This window comes from Phocoena sinus, chromosome X (assembly GCF_008692025.1).
Source record: "Phocoena sinus isolate mPhoSin1 chromosome X, mPhoSin1.pri, whole genome shotgun sequence".
NCBI lineage: Eukaryota > Metazoa > Chordata > Mammalia > Artiodactyla > Phocoenidae > Phocoena > Phocoena sinus.
This window is the reverse complement of record NC_045784.1, coordinates 40,036,770-40,059,542: the sequence shown is the minus strand read 5'-3', so window position 1 is coordinate 40,059,542 and position 22,773 is coordinate 40,036,770. Positions and strand designations below refer to the sequence as shown.

The 22,773-nt window shown below is 40.2% G+C and overlaps 1 protein-coding gene across 9 annotated transcripts in view; it reads right to left on the bottom strand.

Moving 5' to 3' along the window:
- Positions 1 to 21,845, bottom strand: part of KDM6A (lysine demethylase 6A) — a 208,997-nt gene extending 187,152 nt beyond the window's left edge. For 5 of the 9 annotated variants that reach the window (XM_032620732.1, XM_032620735.1, XM_032620730.1 and 2 more), the window contains exons 1-2: positions 21,138 to 21,840; positions 20,860 to 20,923 (exon numbers count right to left, since the gene is read on the bottom strand). In XM_032620732.1, coding sequence (XP_032476623.1) covers positions 20,860 to 20,923; positions 21,138 to 21,307 — 234 coding nt within the window. In that variant the 5' untranslated portion in view covers positions 21,308 to 21,840. Of the gene's footprint in view, positions 1 to 20,859; positions 20,924 to 21,137 lie in introns of all 9 variants that reach the window. The other 4 variants (XM_032620727.1, XM_032620729.1, XM_032620728.1 and 1 more) reach the window with 2 other exon arrangements.
- Positions 21,846 to 22,773: the final 928 nt, after the last annotated feature.

The following is a 22,773-nucleotide window of genomic DNA, read 5'->3' as shown; positions in this document are numbered from 1 at the left end:
GGGATGACATGTTAAAGTGCTGAAAGGAAAAGACAGTCAACCAGTAATTCTATACCCAACAAAACTATCCTTAAGTATGCAGGAGAAATTAAGACTTTGCCACTAGCTGACACATGCTGCGTGCAAGTAATACAAAGGTTGCCATTCATGTTGAAATGAAAGAATACGAGACAATAACTCAAACCCACAAGAAAAAATAAAGAGCACCATGAAAGGTAACTACCTGGGTAAACATAAAAGGGAGTATAAATGCATTTTTGGTTTGTTAAATTAATTTTCTCCTTTGTGACTTAGAAACACTCCATAAAGCAATAATTATATAGCTGTACTGATGGGAACACAGTGTATAAAAATGTAACATATGACAGTAACAGCACAAAGGAGGGGGGAAGAAAAGGAACTATACAGAAGCAAAGTCTTTGCATACCACTGAAATTAAGTTGGTACTAATCAGAACTGGTTCTAAGTTCCCAGGGCAACCACTTTAAAATACAAAGAAAAGATAAAATTAACAAGAAGGGAATTGGACAAATGGCCAAAAAGCACATGAAAAGATGCTCAACATCACTAATTATGAGAGAAATGCAAATCAAAACTACAATGAGGTATCACCTAACACCGGTCAGAATGACCATCAAAAAATCTACAAACATAAATGCTGGAGAAGGTGTGGAAGAATAGGAACCATCCTGCACTGTTGGTGGGAATGTAAATTGGTACAACCACTATGGAGAACAGTATGGAGGTTCCTTAAAACACTAAAAATAGAACTACCATATGATCCAGCAATCCCACTCCTGGGCATATATCCAGAGAAAACCATAATTCAAAAAGATACATGCACCTCAATGTTCACTGCAGCACTATTTTCAATAGCCAAGACACGGAAGCAACCTAAATGCCCACTGACAGAGGAATGGATAAAGAAGATGTGGTACATATATGCAGTGGAATACTACTCAGCCATAAAAAAGAACGAAATAATGCCATTTGCAGCAACATGGGTGGACCTAGAGATTGTCATACTAAGTGAAGTAAGTCAGAGAAAGACAAATATATGATATCGCTTATATGTGGAATCTAAAAAAATGGTGCAAATGAACTTATTTACAAAACAGAAATTGAGTCACAGATGCAGAAAACAAATTTATGGTTACAAAAGGCGAAGGGGGGGCGTAAATTAGGAGATTGGGATTAACATATACACACTACTATATATAAAACAGATAACTAGTTAAGGACCTACTGTATAGCACAAGGAACTCTACTCAGTATTCTGTAATAACCTCTATGTACAACTGATTCACTTTGCTGTACACCTGAAACTAACACAACATTGTAAATCAACTATACTCCAACTGAAAAAAAAAAGCAGGGGATTAGAATGTTACCCTGGAAAATATCACACACACAGGAAAATGTTGGAAGTGGAGGAATAGAGAATAAAGACGACGGAAGACACATAGAAGACAAAGAGCAAAATGGCAGATGTAAATCCTACCTTATCAGTAATCACATAAAATGTAAATGAATTAAATAAATACTCTTACAATTAAAGGCACAGATTGGCAAAATGGATAAAAAAGCACAATCCAACTATATGCTTCCTGAAAAGGACACACTTTAGATTCAAAGACAAAAATAGGATAAAACTAAAAGGATGTAAAAATATATACTGTAAACAGTAACCAAAACAGAGCTGGAGTGGCTATACTAACATCAGACAAAATAAACTTTAAGACAAATACTGTTTAGTAGGGACAAAGAACATGCTATGGCCAATTCATTAAGAAGATATAACCTTAGAAACAAATATGCACATAACAACAGAACTCAAAATACCTGAAACAAAAGCTGAACTGAAAAAAAAAATAGACAATTTAACAATACCTGCAGACTGCAATACTCCACTTTCAATAATCAATTGATGACAGATCAATAAGGAAATAGAAGATTTGAAGAACACTGTAAACCAGTAAGACCTAAAAGTCACCTATAAAACACTCCCCCCAACAACAGCAGAAAATACATTCTACTCAAGTGCACATGGAACATTCTCTCCGGGATAAACCAAAGTAAGTATCCATAAATTTAAAAGGATTAAAATCATCTAACAGCTATGCCCTCTGACCAAAATGGAATGAAATTAGAAGTCAATAACAAAAAAAAAAAAAATGGGGGAAATTCACAAATATATGGAAATAAACAACACAATTCAAAATAGCTTATGAGTCAAAAAACAATGCACAATATTTACCATTCCTTATTAGGATTAGCATATTACACAGAAAATAAAATCAACTCATTTCTTAAAGCAACAGAATAAATAGCTAAACTTATTTTAAGAGAAACTCATGTTAAAGGGCTTTTTCTTTTTTCCAGGAGGTTTTTCCTTTAAAAATAAAAAAATCCAATTTCAGTTTCTATACAAATTGTACTACAGCAAGTTGGAAAGAACAACAAAAAGGACAAATATCACAGAATTTTAGAGGTGCAATAACTTATGAAAAGCCCATCATTTTAAAATTGTAGAATTCTGTAACATGGACATTGCTGAAATTACAGTTATCCTCTGCCTCAGATGGGCTGATGCCTCCTACCTCCTAAGTTTTCACTTGCCTATTCATTTGAATAGGTAAAGATCTCTATACCACCTCTCTTCTCCTAAAAACTTCTGAATCATGCTGTCTATTTTAAGCGTTTTCAAATTTGGGAAAGAGATTTTGTTATTTTGCTGGCGTTAATATGGCAAAAGAAGTAGAATGTTCCGTTTATACTGGTATATTTGTCATGGGGATCTAAAGAGTTACTGCTATTTGATGGCACACCGAAACAGTGACATTCTGCTATAAACCAGCTTATCTTTCAGTTTCTCTCTATACATGTAAATATATGCTTCCCTTAAAGAATGTAACAGAAAGCATTTGATGTCAAAAGTAAGCACTGTAGTTATTTAAACCTTGTCCCCAAAATAATACAGCTATAGGTCAAGCCCTGATACAAGGAAACAGCTTTGTAATGCAGATATGTTATGATCACTGATTGATAGTGTCAAGAGTTAAGATTTCCCTATAAATTTCATTTTTTTCAGACTTAACTTCATGTGACAGAATATCTTGAGGTAAAAATTTTCACAATCCAAACTGAATTACTATAAACGTCAATTGAAGACTTCCAACTCCACCAAAATGGAGTAAGCTTCATTTCTCTCAGGTACTCCCTCTTAAAACTAAAAAACCCTGGATGTAAACGAACAAACAAGCATAGGAAGTATCTGAAAGATGGGGGAAAAGGCAGTGGAATTCCTAGAGACATCAGAACTTGAGGAATGACAAGGCAGTGAGTTCCCTGGGTTTTCTCATTACCTCCCGTATTTCCAGGACAGGGTGCTGCTTCAGAAACCCCCAGTCCAGTACCACCAAAGTCACAGGCAAAAAAGCCCCAAGAAAAGCCTTTTCCTCCTAGCCAAAGGACGGGGGGAAAAAGTAGCTTACCAACAGAAACCTTTTTAGCAATACCCACCATACTCCAGCCAAACACCAATGGAAAACCCTCCATGCAAACCCTCCAGTTTCAGCGAGGTCAAGCATGCGGCTAATCTTCCATACCCTCTTCCTCTCAGCCAGAGTGGAGGAGCAGGTGGTGTCAATCCGAGTCCCCTACCAGGGTAGTGCTGGCAGGACAAAACAGGCAGTTGATCTTCTATCCCCTAAGCAGGGGTGCTCCAGTTTCCCTGCCAGGATGGTATGGATGAGGCTGAGTAGAAAGCAGATCTTCCAGGCCCTGCAGAACCAGGGGGGTGCTCCAATACCCCTGTGCTGGGTTATGGCAAAACTGAAAAAGGAGCTTATCCTTCTCTACACCCCACACCCAGTGGAAGCAAGGGGTGCTCAGATTCACCCATTTAAGGTAGTGTCAGCAGGGTCAAGGGCAAGCTGGGCCACCCAGCAGCAAGGAGACTTAACAAAGCTGTGTGAGGCAGGATTAATCACCACTACATTTGAACGAACACACACACACAGGGGCCTGGTATCCGCAGGAATCAGACAGGAGCTGAACCAGCACCCTACCTGGCATCAACAAGACTGAACAAAGCGGTATGAGTTGGAGCCAGTTAGCAGTCCACTTTCCCCCCATCCCTGGTGTCAGTAGGGACTAGTGGAGAGCTGAACCTCCACACCCACCCAGCAGTGAGACTGAATAAAGAAGCCAAGCAAGATGAAGCAGCCGACAATCCGCTTCACCCATTCTCTGGGTGCCAGTGGTGCCCAGAGAGAACTGAGCTTCCACCACCCACCACTCGGCTTCAACTCAGGGGAAGTGGTAAAAAGTGGGGAGCTTCTGCTCCATCCTGCAGCATCAGAGTGGTGTGAGTTAGCCCTCCACTTCTCTCTTGCTGAGAGGCGTGACCCATCAGGAAGCTGATCTTACACCCCCCACTCAGAGGAAACCAAGTGGTGTAAACTGGTGCCCAACTTTTGCCAGGAAGATTATCAGTGAGGACAAGGGGAGAGCTGAACTTGCATCCCATCAGTCTGCACCAAGACAGTATGATTCAGTGCTCTACTTTTACCAGGGTGGTTGTCAGTAGGGCTCAGTCAGAAGCTGAACACACACAGCCACCCAGTCCTGGCACTACACCTCAACAAGGAGATTGCCTACTACAAAAAAAGGAATAGGATCCTGAGTTCTCATAACATGATAACCAAAATGTCCAGGGTACAACTGAAAATCACTCACCATACCAAAAGCCAGGAAAGTATAAAGTGAAGAGAGAAAACTATCAACAGATGCAACACTGAGATGAACCAAGGTTTTGATGAATTATCTGACAAAGATTTTAAAGTAGTCAACATAAATGCTTCAGCAAGCTATTACAACTGCTCTTGAAACAAATTAGAAAATGGAAAGTCTCAGGAAAGTTATTTTAAAAGAACCAAATGAATTAAATTATAAAACTAAAAAACACAATAACCAAAATAAAAATTCTCTGGATGGACTAAACAGTAGAATGGAAGTGACAGACAACAGAGACAGTGAACAGATCAATAGAATTTAGCCAACCTAAATGAGAAAACAGACTGGGGGGGGGGGGGGGGGCGGGTAGCAAAAACAGCCTCAGTCTTATGAGCCAAAAACAAAAGAGCTAAGATTCTTACCAGAGTCCCAGAGGAAGAGAAGGCGGGACTGAAAAAGTATTCTAAGATATAATGGCTAAAAGCTTCCAAACTTTGGTGAAACACATTAACCAAAGAAAGAAAAAACTGGAAGAACCCCAAAATAAAACTAAAGATATCCACACCAAAATACATCATAACTTAACATCTGAAAACTAAAGACAAAGAAAAATTCTTGAGAGCAGCCAGAGAAAAACGAATTACTTACAGGGGAATACAGATTCTAATGACAGAAAATTTCTGATCTGAAACTATAGACAACAGAAGGAAATAGCACATTTTTCCCATACTGAAAGAGAAGAACTGTACCTTGTGAATTCTATATATGGCAAAAATATCCTTCAGGAATGAAGAGAAATAAAGACAATCTCAGAAAAACTAAGAGAATTTGTTGCTAGCAAAGTTACCCTGAAAGGATGACTTAAAAAGTTCTCTAAATAGAAAGGAAATGAAAGCAGAAGGCTGGGACTTCAGAGAGAAAAAAGAACATTGGAATAGGTAAAATTGTAAGTATAATAAGACTATTATACAATGCATGAGTTTCATTAAATCATATTTGCTGGTTGAAGCAAAATTTATCATGCCATCTGGTGTGATGTTCCACGTTACAGAGAGAAAACACTTAAGAAAATTACATTTCAAAAGAGAGAGGGCAAGACTTCCCTGGTGGTGCAGTAGTTAAGAATCCACCTGCCAATGCAGGGGACTAGGGTTCGATCCCTGGTCCTGGAAGATCCCACATGCCGCAGAGCAACTAAGCCCATGCACCACAACTACAGAGCCTGCACTCTAGAGCCTGCGAGCCACAACTACTGAGCCCACGTGCTGCAACTACTGAAGCCCGTGCACCTAGAGCCCGTGCTTCGCAACAAGAGAAGCCACAGCAATGAGAAGTCAGCACACAGCAACGAAGAGTAGCCCCTGCTCTCTGCAGCTAGAGCAAACCCACGCACAACAAACACCCAACACAGCCAAAAATGAATAAATTTATTTTTTTAAAAAACAGAGAGAGAGAGGGCAAAAAGACCTAAATGAAAGTAAAGGTCTGCACTTCACTCCAAGTGGTAAAACATCCATACCAGAAGATGGTGATAAATTACATATGAATATTCCAATCCCCAGAGCCACCACTAAGAAATCTGTACAAAGAGACACACTTAAAAACACTACAAATCAAGATGGGATCCAAAAAATATATCCAGATAACCCATAGGGAGGTAAGAAACAAGAAACAGAGAAATGAGAAAGAGGAAACAAACAAAAAATAATAATAATAAAACAGCACACTTAAGCTCTAACTTACCAATAATTACCTTAAGTGTAAATAGTCTAAATACACCAATTAAAAGAGACAGGCAGAGTAGATTTTTTTAAATGATCTAGCAATACACTGTCCACAAAAAAAAAAAAATCACTTTAAATACAATAGGTAAAGTGCAAGTATGAAAAAAACATGTAAATATTAATTATTTTGAAAAGGAAGCATAGCAATATTACTATTGATAAAGTAGACCTCAGAGCAAGTAAAGTTACCAGTAATTTTAGCAAGACCAAAAGAGATAGTACATAATAATAAATGGAACAGCCCACCAGAAGACATGACAATCCTAAATATGTACACAACAAATGACAGAACCTCAAAGTACAAGAAGCAAAAACTGATAAAAGGAAAACAGACAAATCCACAATTACAGTTGGAAACTTGGCAACGCCACACTCTCAGCAATTGACAGAACTACCTGACAGAAAATCAGCAAGGATATAGAAGAACTTTACAGTACAATCAACCAGTAAGATCTAACTCTCATGTATATTAAAATGCCATCCAACAACAGAATACACATTCATTTCAAGCACCCATGGAACAGTTATCAAGATAGACCATATCCTGGGTCATAAAACAGATGTCAACTAAGAGAATGAAAATTAGAGTAAATTCCCTAATCATAAAGGAATCAAGCTAAACATCAGTGACAGTGAAAACAGGAAAATCACCAAATCTCCAAATACGTTTTTAGAAACTGAGTAACACACTACTAAATACTCCATGGATCAAAGAGGAAACCTGAAGAGGAAACTTAAAAAGACATAAAACTGAATGAAAATACAACATATAAGAATATGTGGTACACAACTAAAGTAATACTGAAATAAAAACTTATAGCACTAAATCTGTACATCAGAGAAAAAGATAGGTCTCAAATCAATAATCCAAAAGACATGAATAGACATTTCACCAAAGAGGCTATTCAGATGGCAAAGAAGGACATGAAGGATATTTAACATCACTAGCCTTTAGGGAAATGTAAAATAAAACCACAATGAGCTATCAATACACACCTATCAGAATGTGGAAAATAAAAAACAGTAATACCACCAAAGGCTGGCAAAGGTGCAACAAAGCTAGAACACTGGTGGGAACCGCTGATGGGAATGTAAAATGGTAGAGCTGCTCTGGAAAATACTTTGGCATTTTTTTATAAGACTAAACAAGCAACTATCAGCAAATACACTCTTGGGTACTCTTGGGCATTTATCCCAGAGAAAACTTATGTTCACAAAAACACCTGCACACAAATGTTCACAGCAGCTTTATTTGCAATAGCCAAAGACTAAAAGTAACTCAAGACATCCTTCAATGGGTAAATGGTTAAAGAAACTGTGGTACTTCAATAACATGGAATAATACTCAGCAATAAAAAGGAACAAACTATACATACAACAACTTGGATTAATCTCCAGGGAGTTCTGCTGAGTGAAAAATGGTAATGCCAAAAGGATACACACTGTTGATCCTATTTATGTAACATTCTTCAAATGACGAAACTATAGAAACGGGGAACAGATCAGTGCTTGCCAGGGGTTAGGAACTGGGGGGGCAGGGTGAATATGGCTATGAAGGACAACATGATGGATACTTGTGGTGATGAACAGGTCTGTACCTTGACTGTATCAATGTCAATATCCTGGTCGTGATATTGTACTAGATCTGCTATTACTTAAAACTGCAAGGTGAATCTACAGTTATTTCAAAATAAAGTCAATTTTTAAAAAGCCAATAGAAAAAACTTTCCATTTACAGAAATGTATTCATGATAGCCAATTTGTCACCTGTCTGTCCACTTCTGTAAGGACAACGAAGTCCAAGAAAACAAAGCAAGAGCCAAAAAACATACATCAGATTAGTAAGGACTCCATCTTTTCCTTCAGATTTTCAGGACCCAGCTACCTCTTTTCACAGAATCATGACTATTAAAGGGTTGGATAATATTTACAGATAACTTAACAGTAAATGTTATCCTTTGATATCTGAATGCTGTCTACAACATCCTGGCCAAGTAGTGTCAATCGGCAAACTTGAACATCTTCAATGACAGAAGACCCACTTCATTTATCTATCCATTTATAGATAAATACTTTGAAAAAGTGTTACAAAAAATGTTTCCCCTTAAGAGTTATACCCTGAATCTAACTTACAAACTCCAAGTCTATCTTTTTAACTGACAGGCTTACAATAAAAATATAATCATAATATACTCATACACATATACACACACACACACAGAGCAAAATTCAACAATAGAAGTTTACATTCAATAGATCAGAAAATGCCTCAATGCCAATTCTTGCTACTTTTAGGGAAACTGAGAGGCCTTACTCATCCTTGTAACACACAAATGCCCAGTACCTAATAGTACGTATCTCATATGACATTTCTTATCAATTCACACCTGAGAATTCATTTAGCCCTGTCATGAGTTCCTAGGAAACAGGTAAATACACAGTGATTATACCCATCTTCTCTAGCATTAGAAACATCAGATCTGACCTAAGAAATAACTACCCCAACTGTAAGAAATAAATAATTTGGAGAAGTCAAAACACTAACCATTAATAAATAAGGCCAACTTTCAAATCAATGACTAACTGAATAATTTATCATGTGAGACTAACAAAAACATACAACTCTCAGTTCCATTATATGCCTGCATTCGTTTCTGGTCTTGAAGCCTTGAGGCTGAAATCAAAGAAAATTACAATCCAGAACTGTGCCCTCCTTCTGGGTCAAAATCTTTAAGAAATGAGTCAATCCTAAAAATTCAAATGAACCACCACCTAGAATTCTGATGCTAGACAGTCACTTTGGAAATTCTTAATCCCTAGCCGCTCATCTTAACGGACGGTGAAACTGGGGACCATAAGAATTAAGCAACTTCACAAAGTAGGCAGCAGACTCAAACACCAGTCTTCAGCTTTCTGATCCACTGTTCTTCCCAGTATATCACATAGCCTCCCAATCAAGCCAGCATTTTGAGCACCCAGGCTGAGGAAATATTCTAAAGCCTATTAACTATGTTAAGGGAGTATGTGCTTATACCTATTTTTCCAGTTAGAGCAATAAGCTCTCTAGGGATCAGTCCACACTCTCTTCCCCTAGCACCCTTATAATCAATAGAGGAGAACTGGAGAGAATATGTGAAGTGGTCACAGACCACCACAAAACTGTGTGGTAAAATCCATACCATCTAAACCTAACCAATCCAGTGGTACTAAAGCTTTTCTTTCTTCTCAACACACTCCTACTGTTAACACCTCTACCCAAGAATAAAGTAAACTAACTGAAAATACGGGAGTCCACAGTTGGGCTTCAAAGGGAACCAAACACTCCCCAAAATCATATACAAAATGTATACAGCTACACTGACCCTCAAATGGTTAATAACCTCAAAAAACTAACATACCATTTTTCTAACTCCACCGCCAGTCAATCTATAATGAAAATAAAGACATTCTGCTATAAGTTAGTAACACACTAGGCCCTGTACTGTTTATAACTAATCAAGAATACAAGTTTACCTCGTTCCTTTTATATAATAAAAACTAAGAATAAGTCAAGAAGGTGAATGACTCCTGCAAATATAAGATATTAAGTAGTATAAACTATGGCTACTTCTTTAAACATTCAGGGAAGTAAATTAAATTAGTATTCACGGAGACTGATAATCAGTCACACCAATAAAACCAAAATGTGAAGGCAAATTTTGCTACTTATTCCAACTGACAGTTCACGGCATATAAAATTAAGCAACTGCTATCTTAGTAAAACACATGTGAACATACTTTCAATTAAAACTTTTGCATGTTGAAGAATTTCTACCTTTTATACCCTATATAAAAGGAGTAACAGAACCTCAAAATCAAAATAACTTCATCACCCAAACCGATCGCCTCACCAACATCTCACTACTTGAATGAAAGCACTCTCAAACCCAAGACAATTCGATATAAAAACAAGTAATATTTTCATATGGCAAGCAGCAAAATTAACAAAGCATTTTAACAACTTGTATACAGTATCTCATTTGTGTGGGAAAAAGATACAACAGAATATACAGGTGTTGAAATATGAAGTTACCCAACAAATCTGTTATCAATGGCTGCCTGAGAAGAGGAACTAAATAACTGGGAGATGGTGTGGAAGAGAGATTTTCATTTTACTGCAACATCCTTTATGTAACTTTTCAATTTTGTACTCTACACAAGTATTCTGCACAAGTATACACTGTGTATTCAAAAAAGCTGCATGAAGGTATTTCAAAAGAAAGATAGGATCATGGCTGCAATTTTAGAATGGTGGCAGTGAGGACGGAGAAAAACAAACATTTGAAATTTAAGATGTAGAAACGTCAAGATACGGTGACTGTTAGGATGTGAAAAGTTAAGAAAAAGAGGAGTTAAAAATGACTAAGGTTTCTGGCAAGGGTAGTGGTAAGCGCTATTTACTAAGACAAGGAACATCAAGGACAATCATAAATTCAGCTTGCATATGTTCAGTTTAAGATGCCTTCAAGATACCCAGATGAAGTAATCAAGTGGCAGTCAAGTATACATGCAACTTGGGAGCAGACAGAATAAAAAAGATCTAGAACAGAATCTCCTTGCAAAGGAGACTGAGATGTGGTCAGAGATGCAGAAATAAAGCCAAAGTAGTCAGATGTTAGGAAAGTCATGGAAGGGTGTTTTCAGGAGATCGCAAATCTGCCTCTATCTCCCCCCTCATTCCTCAACTACAGCCTCACTTTAAAAATTGTCTTTTCCAAGATGATAACATATATCTTGTACTGAGCACCTTCCACACCAGGCCCAATGCCAGGCACTTTACATATCTTTTTTTCCTAACACAAAATGCAATAGCCTGCCAGAAATCTATTACCACTTCCATTTTACAGATGAGAAAACTGAGCCTCTGAAAGATGAAATAATTTGCCCAAAGATCATGTATCTAGTAAGTGGCAGAAGCAGAATTCTACTCTAAAATCCATGCAGTGCTATCTATCCATCAGTACTTCACAACTAGGTTCCTTTCCCCTCCACTTTATCTCTCACTAGAGCCAATAATATTCCCAGAAAATCTACTTCTGGTCATGTCACTTCCCCTGATTAGAGAGTTGAGTTCAATGACTCCCCAAAACCTCCTATGGCCTACAGTGATGAGGGCCTTCACATGCTCAATTACCTCCTCCCAATCCCACTAAGACACCCTACCCTCTCTCTGTCCACACTAAATTATTCAAAATTCCTCAAACACCATTTAACTTCATACCTCCAACTCTACCTTCTTTTTCCTCTTGCTCAACTTCTTTCTATTCGTGTTTGATAACCACGGCCAAAATGTCATTATATTTTTGTGCAGTTTCTCTTACCCACTTCTCCAGTCTAAACTAACTGCTCCAAAACGTTGGGAATTTGTGTGGGTAGCTTAAATTGCCCATAATCAAAAGTTTTAAATGTTTTAATTGTTCCATCATTTGAGAGCTCATAACACTTCGCATACCTTGATTATGGTACTTACCACATCATATGGTCACTCCGTCTGCCCATCTCTCTCCACAGACTGCAGGGGCAGAGGCCAAGTATTACTTGTTGCCCCAGGACTTGGCACAGTCCCTCACTCACAGCAGTTCAGCAAACGTCTCACAAATCAATCAAGCAAAGTAAAAGCTTTTCTACTTCTCATTCTGGCACCTGAAATTCAAAAACCTAAAACACTTAACTACCGTTATCTTAAAAACAAATTTTCCGAGCTTCTCTGGTGGCGCAGTGGTTAAGAATCCGCCTGCCAATGCAGGGGGCACGTTCGAGCCCTGGTCCAGGAAGATCCCACATGCCATGGAGCAACTAAGCCCATGCGCCACAACTACTGAGCCCGTGAGCCACAACTACTGAGCCTGCACTCTAGAGCCCATGCTCCGCAACAAGAGAAGCCACCGCAATGAGAAGCCCAGGCACCGCAATGAAGAGTAGCCCCCGCTCTCCGCAACTAGAGAAAGCCCGCGCACAGCAACGAAGACCCAACGCAGCCAAAAATAAATAAAATAATTTTTTTAAATAAATAAATTTTCCCTAAATATATAAACTATCCAAACAGACTCAAGCAACTAAGATTCATAAAGTTCTTAGGAAAAATTCTCTCTTCTGTCACATATTATGTAATATTCTATTACAGAATTCTACCACAATATTAAAATACAAATAAACTCACATATATTCAGCTAAATATCTGTTTTCTACTCATTTCCCAAGCAACTAATTCTTAGCTTCCAAATGGCAAAAAAAAAAAAATCAAGGTCCATGGATATTTGATATTAAGAACTTATTTTATGTGTAATAAAGGCACTGTGGCTATGTTTCAGAGACAAACTGAAATAGCTATGGATTAAATGATGTGACTGATATCTGAGATTTCCTTCATAATAATGGTAGTGAGGGGCAAAATACAGATGAAACAAGACTGGTTACGAGTTGAAAATTGTTGAAGCTGGGTAATGACTGGTGAGGGTTGGTTGGCTGATTTTCTCTGCTTTTGAAAATGTTGGAAATTTTCCCTAATACACTGCTTTTTTTAAAAAGAGAAAGATCTAACGAACATAATGTAATAGATCTAGTTTAAAAACAATCCTTTATCTAAAACGTTTCTTCCATTGTTCTAAATTAAAATAAATTAGATGACCTCATATAATACTCTTAACTATAACAAAGCCCAACCTTCTTCCTGAGAATAAACTTAGCACTAGCATCAACTCTAACACAGACAAAATACTACCACAGACAAAACCACAAAAAGAATACAGGAACACATTCACAACAGAATGATGTCAGTCTTAGCAATGTAGAGAAGTACAGAAAAGATATAATAAAAGGAAGAAATAGGTAAGAGAAAATAAACAAAACCTTATACAAGAAAGTGGCAAACGGCCATAACTTGGCTGAGAAACCTAAAACTGTCTAAATAAGAGATTACTCCCACCCTTCCAGGTTACAGTTTTTAATTAGGTCCCAAATGTAAGCCCAGGCCAACTCAGGCCCAAAAATAAAGTCATCAATGAAACAGATGCTAAAGACCAAAATGAAGAATGAGTACAGCAACTATAACAAAGCCATGTAAATAACATGCAAGGAAATAGGACCAGGCTGAGGGCAGCAAAAAGAAAAAAAGAAATAGGACCAAATAGGGTACACACCTCTACTTCATTTACCCCTATCCCCACTGAAGGACCATCAAGACAAGAAGTATCCCAACCTGACAACAAGGTATTCACAGGTATCTCTAACTACACACCGTAGTATAAAATCCATCTTTAATCAACCAAAATATAATTCTGGCATACTCACTATCAGTGTGCTTATTTTATTATTTTTAAGGTAATGCATGTCTATGGTTAAAATAACAACAACAAAAAAAGCCCACAGTGGTACAGAAATCTGTTTAAAATCTCTCCTCCTGGGGCTTCCCTGGTGGCACAGTGGTTAAGAATCCGCCTGCCAATGCAGGGGACACGGGTTTGAGCCCTAGTCCGGGAAGATCTCACGTGCTGCTAGGGAAGATCTCACGTGCTGCAGAGCAACTGGGCCCGTGCGCCACAACTACTGGGCCTGCGTGCCACAACTACTGAAGCCCACATGCCTAGAGCCCGTGCTACGCAACAAGAGAAGCCATCGCAATGAGAAGCCAGCGCACCACAATGAAGAGCAGTCCCCGCTCATCACAACTAGAGAAAGCCCGCGTGCAGCAAGGAAGACCCAAAGCAGCCAAAATAAATAAAAATTTAAAAAATAAAAAAAAATAATAAAATCTCCCCTCCTCCTCACCCTAGAGCCGCATTGTACTCCAAGATGATCATTATTCAAAACTTCTTGAGTATCCTTCCAAAACTTTGGCAGAGAATTTCCTAAACTGACCCGTGAACACTCAATTCAAGGATCTCAAGTTAGGAACTCATAACAAAGGTAAATATTACTACAAAATGAGATCAGAGAGGGACAGAACACACAGCAGATAAACCTTTGAACATATGCTAAAAGCTAAAATCTGATTTTAAATCATGTGTTCCTAAACAAAATTAAAAGATTCCTTGCTGATAAAGAAGTCAAGAAACACCATCTCCAAGAAACACAATCAAGAAATAAGCCCCACCCTATTAACGAGACCTTCTACTGAGGCCCAATCTAGGATAGAACTTTGAAACTCCATGTACAACTGCCCCAAGAGTAAACTAACTGAAAATGGGGATCCAAGAAAGCAAATAGTGTTTTTGCAGGAGCCATCAATGTCCTGCCCATCTCCAGCACTACCCATCTAGGGAAAGAAGGTGCAGATCACAAGAGTCCCCAGCATGAGGAGCTAAGAGCCGGGTCTTTCTTTCTCTTCTGGGGTCTGGTGTTCAAAGTGCATAATTTGTTGAAACATATGCCTAGATAAATGGAAAAGGCTATCTGTAAATTAAGCTAGCCCAGAAGCCACTGTGCAATTATCTCACAAATGTGAATCCCCCCCAATTTAACTCATATTATAAAAACTGAATGAAATAATTGAGTTTTAAATGTCTGACACAGAATGTTACATAATATAAATTCTCATTAAATGTTTTAAGAAAAAAATTAAATGAAATACACATCAGGATACAGTGAGTCTCATGTGCTTTCATTAATTTTAACCTAGCAACTATCAGTTAACTTTTGAAGTTAATTCCAATAATCTAAAATCCAGGGGCTGTTAGTTAACATTTGAAATTCGCAAATCAGGAATACACAGTCCAGAATAGTTAAATCTAAAAATGAGAGACATGAGGAAGACAGGAGCCATGACAGCACTCTACAAAGGTAATGGTTCTCCTGCCTTTACTTCAGTCAGGAGAATGTGTTAGGTAGCATAAGGAATGTCAGAAGTTAAGTTTTCATCAGTGAAATAAACGATGTCCAAGTTAATGTGGCTTGGCTAGAAATACTGTAAAGGCGTCTCCACCTCTGCATGAACAGGGTCTAAGAATCAGCAAATCCAGGATCCCAATACTCTCCAGAGTGTACACATACTCTAAGAGTCCCATTCAGCCTGTGTTCCACCACTGATCAGGTGATTCTGGGGCTAATGCCTACTGCTGCTAACATATTGCTACATGTGCCTCCAAAGCACCTTTCCAGCAAGGTCCTTGATAGACTACCTACAAGGACAAAGAGCTGGGACTTCCGTTGTCAAGCTTCACCAACAGGTTCCTGTGACTGCTTTTGTGCATGCTTGCTAATCAATGCTTTTTATGGGTGGCAAAAAAAGAAAGAGCCATTCTAACTTGTAAATTGTTAAACTGACCTTTATCATAAGCTTTCAGGATACTTCACACTTTTCTTCTGCCACTGATGTTTTTGTGATAGTCATCCTTATACTTATCTCACCCTTTTAGGGAACTGTAAGTTTTCAATGCAGACAAGGGATATCTATGTTATCTTCATATTCCCTGCATAGAAGACTTGCATTCAGTGTACTCAAATATTTGTTGCTCTAATTTTACTATCGACAAATTACAAACCAGTATAGAAAACTGATACAATTATATGTGAAGCTTCAGTATGAGTACGTAAGACTGTCAGTTATATATTCATTAAATAAACTCCATTGATTAACTAGTCTACAAATACATGTGGATCTTAAATAACCTAACCACCATTTCAATTCTTAGACAATCTAGTGGTGTTTTTGTAACATAAATTCGTTCTCTGGATACATTTAAAAAATATTAATAATGCAGTCACTAACAACAATTTCAAAGAGCTCAAAGCATCAAAATGAGTTTCCAAGTAAAATAAACCAAAAATAACCTTTTCAAATCTGCAAAATAATACCGGTATTACATAAATAAAAACTAAATGTTACATAATCAAGTCAGAAAAAGGTATTTTTACTCTGTAGCTAGCCAAGCACTGAACCTTCACCTTGGTTCAAAGTGCATGGCCCACCATTCCACTTTACCATCTACATTACAGCAACTCATGTCTCACACAGTTTTTCTTAACAACCTGAAATATAGAGAAGTGGCAGCCAAATGTCCCCTAGTCATTTCAATTTGTAACTGAGTCTACGGAAAGAGCTATTGGGGCGGGGCGGGGGGCGCGGTTCAGAGCTTAAAAAAGCACATGTTTATATATTCCTGCAATTCTAATGTGTGGCCAGATAAGCAAGCATTTTCTATAATCTCTTACTATAGCTTTATTACCAAGAATGTAACAAAATCTTAGGAAATGTATAGTAACTGCATGAGACTTTGTCCGGATAAATAATAATGACTATAATTGTTTACAAGACAACTTTCCAAACTAGAAAATACTTTTTAAGATGCATCATATTAAAGACCTAATTTTCAAACAAAAAAGTATGACATTATTCTGTGGTTACTTTTGTAACCCAAACACTAATCTCCTTTAGCACTGGCAATGAATATATTCCTTTAAGTGCCAGCAAACAAAACACACACATAATATAGCATAATTTTAAACATCAACATCCAAATATTATAGTATAAAAAAGCCACCTCTACAACTAACCTAATAATTTTCCCTTACCATCTACATGCAAGTGAACCAAATTTAGGAAAATACATGCTTTAATGGACCTTAAACTACTTCCACTGCCCCCACAATTTTAAATTCCAGCTATTTTCATACTAATTATCTCCTAGGAAAAAAAGCACATACATTTTATTTTTCTTAGACACATACATTTTAAAATGGTAAGCAATCCATAACTACTTCTAGGTATCCTACATAATCTTTCTATTGATTAAAAGAATTACAAAAGAAAAAAAATCCCAATAAGAGTATTTAATACAAACTTAAAAATGACAGATACTTCAAAGTGAACAACTATGTATTTTAGCAATAGTTCCCTGACAAAAGATTCCCCAACCCTTTAGCATTATATAACTACTATAAATACATATAGTATTACTATATTCATGCTATATATTACTATATATTATTTTTTAACTCCAATCCTTCTTAACTGAAAACAAGATTAATCCAAAAGATTTTCAAAAATGTACTAAAAGTGTCACCATAGTTAATTTCTGTTAAAATGTTTCACTTTTTAATTACTTTTCAGTAACTCCACTATAATTAAAAAAATAAGAATATTGAATTATGTTACCAAAAGATGGTCAGCATTAGTTTAAAGAGAAAACTAATCAAGATCAGCTATATTTCAAGAACTCTGATTAAGCAACCACTTGCTGTTTACAATCTTTTAAAAATATTTTAAAGGTATTACTGCAAAATAATATACTGTATTACTAATTTCTTTTTCATCCAAAACCCCAAGCACTGTATATCAAACGGCAATCATTCAAACAAAAATTCTTTCAATGACTCCAATATAAATTAATCTCACAAATGCATTCAGAGACTACGGGAAATCAGCAGTTTAGACAAAGTATTCTCACCTAGAAAAGGTACATATGAGTTTAGAGGCAAGTAAGAGACAGTTATTATTAAATGTTTTAAACTTTCCAAATCTTTTAAGTCAAGAGTTAACCTTTTTTAAAACCTACTAATTTAACTTTAAAAACTTGAAAGAAGATCCAGTAATATATAGGAATAAGAATTTTTGAAAGCAAGTAGTAATAGCTAAATTTCTGTCAAAAAAAAAAGTTATACAAGGTGCAGACTAAATTTGTTGGGGGGTCGGGGTGGGGGCTGGTAATGAGAAAAATCATCGCTAAAAAGAGAATCCTGGGAGTTATTTAATTCCAGTATCTGCTCTTAGGTAAGTAGCCAGAACCTACCCCAACAAAGAAAAGCCAACTCTTATTTTTAAGACTTTCAGACAATAAGAATTCTGAAACTAACACAGCTCAACATTCCACAAAAAACATACTGTTTACCAGGGCTGTGCAAAAGATGGATGACACTAAATAATTCAATACTTCCTATAGCAGGACTCCAGCTCCTTCATTCTATTCAGAATCCAATTCAAACACATGGTGCGAGGTTATATAATATCAAGCTTTACATTACACATTTCACTGGTATGTTCGAGCTCACAAGGACGCAACCATGAATTGCATGCGGTTGCAAGCACATTCTCTAGAATGTTTTATTTTAATGTTAAGGCTAAGAAGCCTTGACCTAAATAGGTAGGACCTCACAAGCATGGGGTCTGAAGTAATGAAGAACCTTTTTTCTTTAGTTCCACAAAACATTTAGTAATCAAATTACCCAGTATTTTATGAAGCCTTCATTCTTCCACAAAACATAATGAAGCTTCGCAAGTCTCTCATTTATAAGATGTTGCTGTATTCAAACATCAAGAAAGTATTGCACTTGTACAAAAAAATACCTGAAATTGTTCAGTTCTTTTACAATTTAAACTCAGTACTGCATAATAACTGCAGGGTCCAATATTACAATCTGAAATACAATGTTAAGCACAATCCACTGTGAATCCATCTAAATACAAGCATTCTGAGACATGAAATCAACTAGCATTTTACACATTATCCACGTAAAACATCAGATTCCATTTATTTCTTCATTACCATAACCAAAAGCCGTAGCCTTGGCCAAACTTTTCCAAATGTATTATCTTTGCAAACAGTTTTACCAACCTCCTATTAGATCGGCAATAATCACTCCAAAATAAAATGCTCCTTAAATTTAAATATTTTGCTTAATCTTTTGGAACGACAACTTTGACAGCAGTGAAGTATTTTTAAATAAAATATTTTAAATACTCAGGTTGAAACAAATTTCAAGGCTTAGGTCATTTATGCTTAGATCATTTCAGAGCTAGTCGCTATTCATTTTTCCAGCAATAATTTTAATGAAGCCAATTAATACATAGTCAAAGTTTAATTCAACTTTTCTCTATGGGTCAAAGGGACTAGGCTTACTAAAAAGGATTATTTCAGTTTAGCTTTCTGGTCATTATTTGTATTCAAAACCCCTTACACTTAAGTTATTTTGAAACAAAAACGTAAGTGTAATTACAGATAAAAGGTATTAGTGACTCTCCTAAACCAAACTACAGACAAAAATTAGGGACAACTAAATTTTTTTTTTAATCAACTTAAGAATAAAATGCAAGGCTTTAGTCATTTCAAACTTCCTTCTCAATTGCAACAATAAAGCTAGGTGTCAAATGCAAAGCCACTGATTTCAGCTAGAAAAGCAAATGTCTTAATGGATGCAACACCTATCCCAGCACACTCCAAGTTTCATGGTCCCAATTAAGAAGCAAGCATACAAATATCATTTCGATCAGATTTTGGTCAAGAGACACAAACTGATGCAGACAGATCGAGACTCCAGTGCCTTTGTTCAATAGCTTACGGGTGGGTAACTAAATGTGCTACAGGTTGATAAGCATTTACCAGGCTTATGAATGCCGCTTCCAAGCTTGAGAAAGGTACAAGAATTCTAGATGCAAATAATCTTGGATAATTTTTATTAAACACCACCGAGCTACACACTCCGAAGGAGAGGCCTATTCATCGCTACTATTTATTTCCATGTTTACCTCTCCTCCCTCCCCCAAACCCCCCCCTTCACTTTCTCCTCCCACCCTGTCCCGCCATCTTGGGCCGACAGGAGCAGCCATTACTTAACTAAATGACAGTGCCAACAACTTTCCACACAAATAAACAGAAACTGCACCCCGAATTCCCCCCTGGCCTCCCCTGCCAGACACGCAGGAAACGAGGCTCCAAGAAGAAAACACATTCACAAGTAACTGCAGGATTTCTATGGCCGAAAGACCCAAAAAGTAAACAAGTCACCTAACTTCAGGTAAAACACCATACCCCTCGAGATGCATGTCAACAGACCCATGCAAACTCTTCACCGCCCTAAACTACGTGCAACTTCCCCCTTCTGGGAGCGGGGACACAAGAAAGCCCCAAACGTTGGGTTAACAGTACACTTCCCGAACAGCCTTCCTGGAGGAAAAGAATAAAAACCACGGGAAGCAAGTAAGTCGGAAATGCGGGGAAATCTGCACACATTTACAAGCCCTTGACCCTAAACAGGCACCTCGGAGCGATCATCGGTCGCCCCTCCCAAAGCCGTAAAATAACAGGCAGTTTTGTCGACCCAGTTGAGCTCGGCCCCAAAGCGCTGCCGTCTCTGTTCCTCCAGCTACGAGAGGAGAGGGCGATTTCGCAAGGGAGCGAGTGAGGGATCCGGGGGTGTGTGGGGGGGGGGCGGGGGGAGGGGGGAGCAGAAGCAGGAAATAGTTTTCCGGAAGCCCCTCGGCCCTCCTTCGCGGCCACAATGAGCGCCGGCCGGGCCGCGGGGTTCGGGGCGAGCGGGGCGCCGGCCGGGGAGACCGTGTCCGCGCTCCGGCCCGCAGCTGCCTTACCTTGCCCAGCAGGGCCTTCGTCCTGGCGCCATCTTCATGAAACCTCACGAAACCGAAGAGGCGGCTGTGGAGAGAGACACACGCGGCTCGTTAAAGGTCCGACAGTACCACCGACCCATCCCTGCCCAAGCCCGAGGCCCCGGCGGCGGCTACAGCACAGAGAGCGCCAAGCCAAGGTGCTCGCCCCGCCGCCGCCAGAGGCGAGCCGCGCTCCGGCCTCCCAGGAGAGCGGCGCCAACCCGTCCGGAGCCGACCGGGCGGGTGGCGGCAGCCCGTACCTGTCCAGTCCGCCGAGCGCCTCCCTCTCCTCGGCTGTCAGGCTCGGGGACGCCTCCTCGCTCTCGCCGCTCGCTTTTCCCGCCGCCATTTTCTTTTCCTCATCACCGAAAGCGGCGGCGGCGGCGGCAGCGGCGGCGGCGGTAGCGAGCGACACTCCGCAGGATTTCATGGAAACGCAGCGAATTCACAACTCCGACGCCGACACCTCCCCCCGGGCCGGGGCCCACAACGACGCCCCCAGTCTCCGCGCGGGACCGGCACACCAACTTTATCGCCGCCTCCTCCTCCGCCGCAGGCGGCAGCGACGAAAAATCCCAACGCGGCGGCAGTGAAGGCGGCGGCGGCGGCAGGGGCTGCAGAGCCCCCGAGTCGGCAGCGGCGGCGGCTCGGCTTGTAGGGTCACATCGCGGGAGCGGGCGAGGGGCAGCCACGGGCGGAGATGGCGGGAACGGCCGGAGCGTGCGGGGTTGAGGGACGCGGGGGGGATTCGTTGGAGACACAAACTTCCCCGGCACCAGCACAAAGTTGTTGTAATTGTGTCACACAGCGAACCCCACGCCGCCGCCGTGACCCCCCCCTCCCCACCCGGCCGGCGCCGCCAATCAGCGTGGCCCGCTCGCTTCACGTGACCTTTGTTGACTCACGTCAGCCGTGGCTCCACTCAACTTGCTAGCTGCCCGAGCCCCGCCCACCGAGGCCCCCACCGACAGGGAGCGGGACGCACGCCAATTCTGGCCGGTGGTTGGCTGCTGGGCCCGTCCGTCCGAGGGAAGGGTTTGTCCTCGAGAGGAAGCAGCTGATTAGGTTGTGCCAGTTAAATACACTGGGGCAGAGAATGGAAGGTCCGGGCCGTGTCACCTCGGGAGCCGCGACGGGCTCGGGAGGGGGAGGGGAGCGGTGGGGAAGGGCGAGGTCCGGCACCGCCCGCGGCGGGCGCGAGCAGTGAGCGAGGACACCATGGACGGCCTTTGCCTGCCCGGGAGCTAGGTGGTGGGCCCAGACCGCGGCTCCGGCATCGTGCGCTTCGGGGGTCCCGGGCCCCGGAGGGCCTGATAAGGGTCGCGTCGCCGGGAGGCGGCGCACGGCCCCTGACCTCCGCCCTCCGAAGGAGGCGCACACTTTTGGCACCGCTGGAAGTAATGGCCTCCGCGAGGAGCGCACTCGGGCAGTGGCTGCTGGCCCCCTGCTCCGCGGCTCAGGCGCCGCCCTAGGCCAGGCGTGCGCTCTCGGCCCCGATCCCCTCGCTCGCGCCCCAAGTGAAGCGGGAGAGGTCCCCTGACCCCCGGCCGGAGGGAATGAAAAGTCACCCACGGGGCTCTGGCTCGCTAACCATAGCTCCCCACCGCCAAAGGTCTGTTGGCGGCACTTTGGGTCCAAAGTTTCATGCTACCTGTGTTTTATCAGTAGTTCATTATAGTGTTGTAAGAAAAAGCAATGACGAAAAATTAAGCGAGATCTCCAGAATGTTGGTTTCTACTGCTCTCATCTCTGGGGCCTTCATGGAAGAGTTCGGGCTGCTTGTAGACAGACCTGAGAGAAGGCATAATTAAGATAGTCAGCGAAGCTTGCAGCCCAGAAAACCCTTTTCTACCTCCCACAACATGTCTTACACAACAGTAACACTTTCTTGTTCTG